At 34.9% G+C, this 6,040-nt stretch overlaps 1 protein-coding gene across 1 annotated transcript; it reads left to right on the forward strand.

The window, feature by feature from the left end:
* LOC108732516 (sperm-tail PG-rich repeat-containing protein 2-like) lies at positions 1–1,680 on the forward strand. Its single transcript, XM_018463370.2, has 3 exons — positions 1–199; positions 899–1,002; positions 1,287–1,680. The coding sequence occupies exons 1-3, from the start codon at positions 94–96 to the stop codon at positions 1,644–1,646; spliced, it is 570 nt and encodes a 189-aa protein (XP_018318872.1). The 5' UTR covers positions 1–93; the 3' UTR covers positions 1,647–1,680.
* Positions 1,681–6,040: the final 4,360 nt, after the last annotated feature.

The following is a 6,040-nucleotide window of genomic DNA, read 5'->3' on the forward strand; positions in this document are numbered from 1 at the left end:
TACAATAACCTAAATACCCTATCTGTCAATAGTTTTAGTTTTAAAATCAAATTAAATAAGGGTTGAAATTAAAAATTCGAGAAGCTACAAAGCATGTATCATTTAGCACCTCGGTTTCAAAAACATAATCTTTCAGGAACACCAGAGCACGTTGGCCCTGACACCTACACAATATGCTTCAGTACCTGTAAGCGACAGAGTAAGTTTTCCTTTTAGGAAATTCTGATATTTTTTAAAACATTTAAGAAAGATTCACAAATAATACATATTATACTATAAGTGGTTTTTGGTTTCGAAGTTTTGACCAAAATAATTGAGTGAGACCCACGATTAACATGGTATCGAAAACCTCTAGCCGTCTAGTTGTAATTGAATATAATTTTCTAGATAATGTAGATTTTGGTACTATAATTTTTCATCGTGTTTGCACTTTAAAAATTTCTATTCAAATAATAAAACATTGAAGTCTGCCCAAAATCTTTTATTGAGAAACTCAAGAACAAAAAAGTTATCTAATTTATTTATTTATTTATTTGTAAAGTTAAGTTTTATTTCCACATCAAAGCAACGAAAAAACTTCTTGAAGAAAAGTTTTTTGAATTCAGTTATGTCGTAATATTGAAATTCATGATTACTTCAACTTCTTTGCTATTCTCTTCTACACAATACATTAAAAATATTGAAAAAGAATATGTTGAATATTATTTCTTAAGGATTTTTTGTTACGGTTTATAGCACTTTCAGCATGTAAAATAGCTAATTTATGAATATTCTACTTTCTATTCTTATTGTCATCAAAACTAAAATAAAAATATGGAACAAAACATGTTGGAATAGAATGCATAATTTTTAATTCATAAACCAAGGTGTAGCTCTAATGATTTATTTTTTATTTTAGAAAACAGAGCCCCTTTTCTCAGCTGTGAGGGTCGCAAGTTTTCCATCGCTCGACCTGTTTATACGCACGCTCTTTATTCATATGATACTCGAAATCGAATAATTGTGAGTTACAGAAATTTTCAATGTTTCTATTCCTACTTCTTTTTGACTGCTAAGAAGCTTCTCAAAAAAAGATTTAACGTTTTCTAAAACAAGAACTAAAAAGTGAAAAATTAACTAAAATGTTTTATAAATGCTAAAAGCAGAAAAGAAAATTTTAACTTTAATTCATATCTGCATTAGGGATGATGATTAGAGTAGAGGATAATGGGTCACTGTTTTACGTAATTGTATGAATTTTCGTTAATTTATTTCACTTTTTGAGGTAGATAATTTCCACTTTGTAGGGAGGCGCATCTATAAACTACACAGCAGAAAGGAAAACGATAGTTAAAACTCGAGCTCCAGGTCCCGGAGATTATGAACCTAAAATAAACGTTTGCCGAGCAGTCCGCGAAATAAAAGGAAAAGGAAGAGTGTATTTATGCAGGGTACCGTACAGTCATGAAATAGGTACACCCTCAATACCCACACGTATTAACGAAAATGGTTACAACATAATTAATGGAAGACTTGACAGAATTCCTCCGGATGATTACGATGAAACGATCGGTCCTGCTTTTTATTGTGTTCCATCAGTACGTATTGCCACAATTTCCCATTTTTTTGATCAGATGGCAAAAATTGAAGAGCTATCTAAAGGGTAGACAGATCTTGAAACAAATGAAATAAAAAAAAGTATTTATAGGATTGTTTGGAAAGTCATTTCGTTTTTTTTTTGTGGAAATGAAAGACAGTTTTCGTATAATAAACAAATTAACACATCAACTAATGCCTTTATCGCGTCTTTATCAGCTTCAACCGGCCTTCCCGAACGTGGTGCATCTTTGACATCAAAATTGCCGGATCGAAATTTAGCGAACCAGTTCTGNGAAACAAATTTCTGCACAATTTTCGTAAAAATTAACTTTTTAACTGATTTAAAAAAAAAGAGGAGATTTTCAATTTGAATGTTACGCGATTCGTTCATCTTTTTTTATTGGATAGGTTATTTATTTTAGGATCTTGGCTTCTGTATGGTATGGAAAATTGGGGATGATTCCCGCTTTTAACTCCTTAGTTTATGTTTGTACATATAGGCAAAGTACTGATGTTGACTTTTCTACGTAACTAAGATATTTCAATCATTTCGCACTTTTAACTTTTTATTTTAGTAGACGGTCTACCTCTGCCTATACCTTAATATTGTGGCCTAATATCTGCACTTGGATAATTATTTATGCAGTTTACAAGAAAGAACGATTAATAACGCTCTCTAAGTACATAACCATAGCGATAATGACTTCGCTCGTGTTGTCTTTTCCTACTGGGACAATCGATTAAAGCTTAGACGATTCAAGCTTGTTATAGTAAAAGACAACATGAACGAAGTGTGTATTACCTTCGTCGTGCCCTTCTTATTGTACATTTAGAAATATGAAACAAATCCGTAACGATAGACCGCACAACTGCTATCGGTAGACCGCTTACTAAAGTAAATCATTTTTCGACCCACCCTGTATACGTTATAACATTCGCGGTTAGATATGCATTTTACATGTCGGAATTTATTATTAATTAGTCTTGATGTTTACCTACCATCTTCGGTTCGATGTGTCCATCTGGCTTGCAGGTAAGTACATCATTCACGCTCGCATTTACGTCGGGCTTTTTTAATAGCGTCACTTTTTTTTATTGCAACGTGACCGTCGAGTCCGTCGTGCATCTTCACTCTCGATGTTGCGATGGATGTCAAGGCGTTTAATTTACGAATTGAAGAAGAGGAAACGCGTGTTATTTAATGAGCCGCGTGGGCGTCTGCCTGGTATTTCAGTTCGCTTAATTTGAGTGAGAAATGCCCCTCATAAACAGTGGGAAACATGCAAAACGCGCTCGCCGCCGCTTTATTCTAATTAAGACGAGCGAAACAGAGCTCATCGGACACCGTCACCGACAACTGCACCGGCGTTTAAACGTGAAAAAAAATACAATGTAACAGGGATGGACCGGGTACCCGGTTTGGACCCAGTACCAGGCGCATCCGGTACTTTTTTTAGGATCCGAATAAAGATCTGCGTCTGGCAATTCTACCAGAGAAATAAGAACACCAGCAATAAGAAAAGGATAGAAGCGTTCGAAATGTCGTGTTATAGGCGAATGATGAGGATACCGTGAATAGAGAAGGTTTGAAATGAAGAGGTATTAGAAAGAATAGGAGAACAGAGGATTCTATGGAAGTCAATAAGAAATAGGCGAGATAGGTTGGTAGGACATATTCTCAGGCGTGAAGGTGTAGTCAGAGACATATTAGAGACAGAAAAAGGACTTAAGAAGAGTAGAGGTAGACCTAGATTAGGTTATGGGTTGTTCTAGTTTTAGGGAAATGCGAAGATTAACTCATGATAGGAAAAAGTGGACGTGCGTGTCAAACCAGTCTTAGGACCTTATGATGATGACGAAGTATAATAAAAAACCTACCTAATGACAATTCGTAATTTAGATTGTATCGGATAGGTCGTTCGTCTTAATTTATATTATTTGTCAATTACTACATTAAATTATTCGTTATCGTTTATTGGTACATTAGGTTTTGATTAACGCAGATTTTTAGCATTTATAAACATTATAGGCTCGTTTCAACGCGGTTTCAACTCAACCCTCTCGCTGAAAATCCACCGATTAAGAATTAAAATTTCATTGGTTTGATATTTAAACGACTATTTGAACGGAACTTAATGTGGTTTGCGACGTTGGTAAGGGTAGTATTTAATAGAAAGTCTGCCAAAACGAATGCATGAATCAGAATTGTAGTGGCTAGTACCCGGTTATCTGACACTAAGCAAAATCACTATCCGGTGCACCTACAACAACGTATTCTCTATAGCAAGACAGATAATTGACCCAGGGCCATTGTTTTGTAAGGTATACGTACCAATCTTTAATTAATCAATTCAGTTTGACAAGTCAATATCCTTACTCATAAAAGGACCTTGTCAGATATTAATGAAGTCACAATTAGTAAGAAGTTTCAATCGATGGCGTTCACCAGGTAATTTGCAGTTATTCGGTAAACGCTGTTTAAAGGGAGGAAATAAATTGGTCGATGTTTTGTTGGAACTGTCTACAGCGTGCTGATGAGATCCATTGAGATTACACTATAATATGATTTAATTGATGACTCGTGACTAAGTTCTTGATTGGCTAGCTACGTAATCAAACAATGCAAATATTACATGAGCGACGTTTCATAAGCTGTGCAGTTTAAGCCTGCCCTGTTGAAGCAAACTGCAAAGCTTACGAAATTTTGGCAGATAATGAAGCCCGACACGACCGACAGTAAGTACTTCAGTAATGCAATGATTAGCAGTCGTTGTTAAAGCTTAAAATCATTCATTATTTAAGCTTTATTAATTGGTTTTTAAAAATTTCTTTAGCAAAACTGTGCTGTTCATTTCTGATACTTTCTTTCTGGCTTCTTTGAGTTTGATTTTATAATCTGTAAAATTGTGCTCGACAAACCTTTCAACTTATCTTTGTTCTGAATTCCTTCCATATTTCGTATCTCTTGGAACAGAGTTCAAGAAATTCTAATTTGTCACCTTAAGAGTTATCCTGGTTATTATGATACCTTTGTGGAAAATTTCTACATATTTTCACATTAATTATTCTCTAAACCTACTCCGCAGTATATTCTGCATATTTTATCATTGCAAAGACTTGAAGTTTAAACTACAATTTCGTTTCGCAATGTTCCGGGGTGAAAACAAGCAAAACAAACACTTGCCTATCCGTTTATAGCTTTGCAAAATAAAACAACAAAGGCGAAACGGGACTCAAACTACACTAACGTAAACATTTGTCAAAACATAGACGTTCGTTTTTGTCAATTCGTTTTTTTTTTTGCGAACGACGTTTTCGTTCGAAACAAACGTATATTCATGTACGGACATGTTGGATGCATGGGCGTTGGTAATTTATTTCCCGTTTCGCAGCATCGAACGACGATATGGTATAATATGGTACACATGATAAAATTGACGTCACTCTTTTGCATAAAGTTTCATGAATTATTTAAAGGCGATGTGTATGTGAAAATATATTTTACAACAACTTGCCTCTACTTTATGGACAATCCGGTCATTTCTTTCCGCTGCTACGTTATGACAATGTTAAGTGCAACTTGTAATTTCCGATGGGCCGCTCCAAACCCACACCGAAGCGCCGTTTCTAAAGTTTCTTTGTAAGTTATGCGCCTCTAACAAAAGAACTCTTGTCAGAAATTCGTAATGAACTGCTCTTAAATCTTAAATTCTATCGCGGCAGGCCGAGTCGCCTCTCAAGCAGTAGGCATACATTTACATCATTTACAATAATATTTACTCTTGCACCACCGCGTTTTTATTTTTTCTTTAATTATAATGCGTTGTTATTGTCTGGTTTACACGGTTGTTTGTCTAGGGAATTACCTTTGTTTGGTCTGTCTGACATTCAAACGTAGGAGTATGAAAGGGAATACTAGAAAATTGAAATCAGAAGGTGGTCTACGTTATGCATTTAGACTTGAATGCCTCCTCGATTTCCTTCGGTTTTTTAAAGCCTACATTCACCTGCATTAGTACCTATTTTGATTTCCACCTTGTCGTTAATAAAAATAACAATAAATTATTGAAATACACCTCCTAACGTTTGTATTTAAAAGCACAGAGTAATGGGTTTAGTGAGTACCACGTATTAACCATCGTTGCTGGATATCAGACATGTAGATTTTAATGTAAGATGTGCGAAATCATTAACAAATACAATTGTTAAAAAATCCTAATACTTTTTAAAAAGTTACATATGGATATACGAGGGTGGATTGATAAGTTTCCGGCCTGACCAAGAAAAACAAGGTTTTTAAAAATTTTTTTTTTTTATTTCTCAACATAATCTCCTCCAAGGCTGATACATTTCTCATAGCGGTGTTCCAGTCTATTAATGCCATCTCTATAGACTGATTCGTCAAGCTCCTCAAAATAACCATTTACAGCTTCGATTACTTCTTCATTGTCCGCAAATCTCT

This window comes from Agrilus planipennis, unplaced genomic scaffold, assembly GCF_000699045.2.
Source record: "Agrilus planipennis isolate EAB-ADULT unplaced genomic scaffold, Apla_2.0 scaffold48, whole genome shotgun sequence".
Classification (NCBI taxonomy): Eukaryota; Metazoa; Arthropoda; class Insecta; order Coleoptera; family Buprestidae; genus Agrilus; species Agrilus planipennis.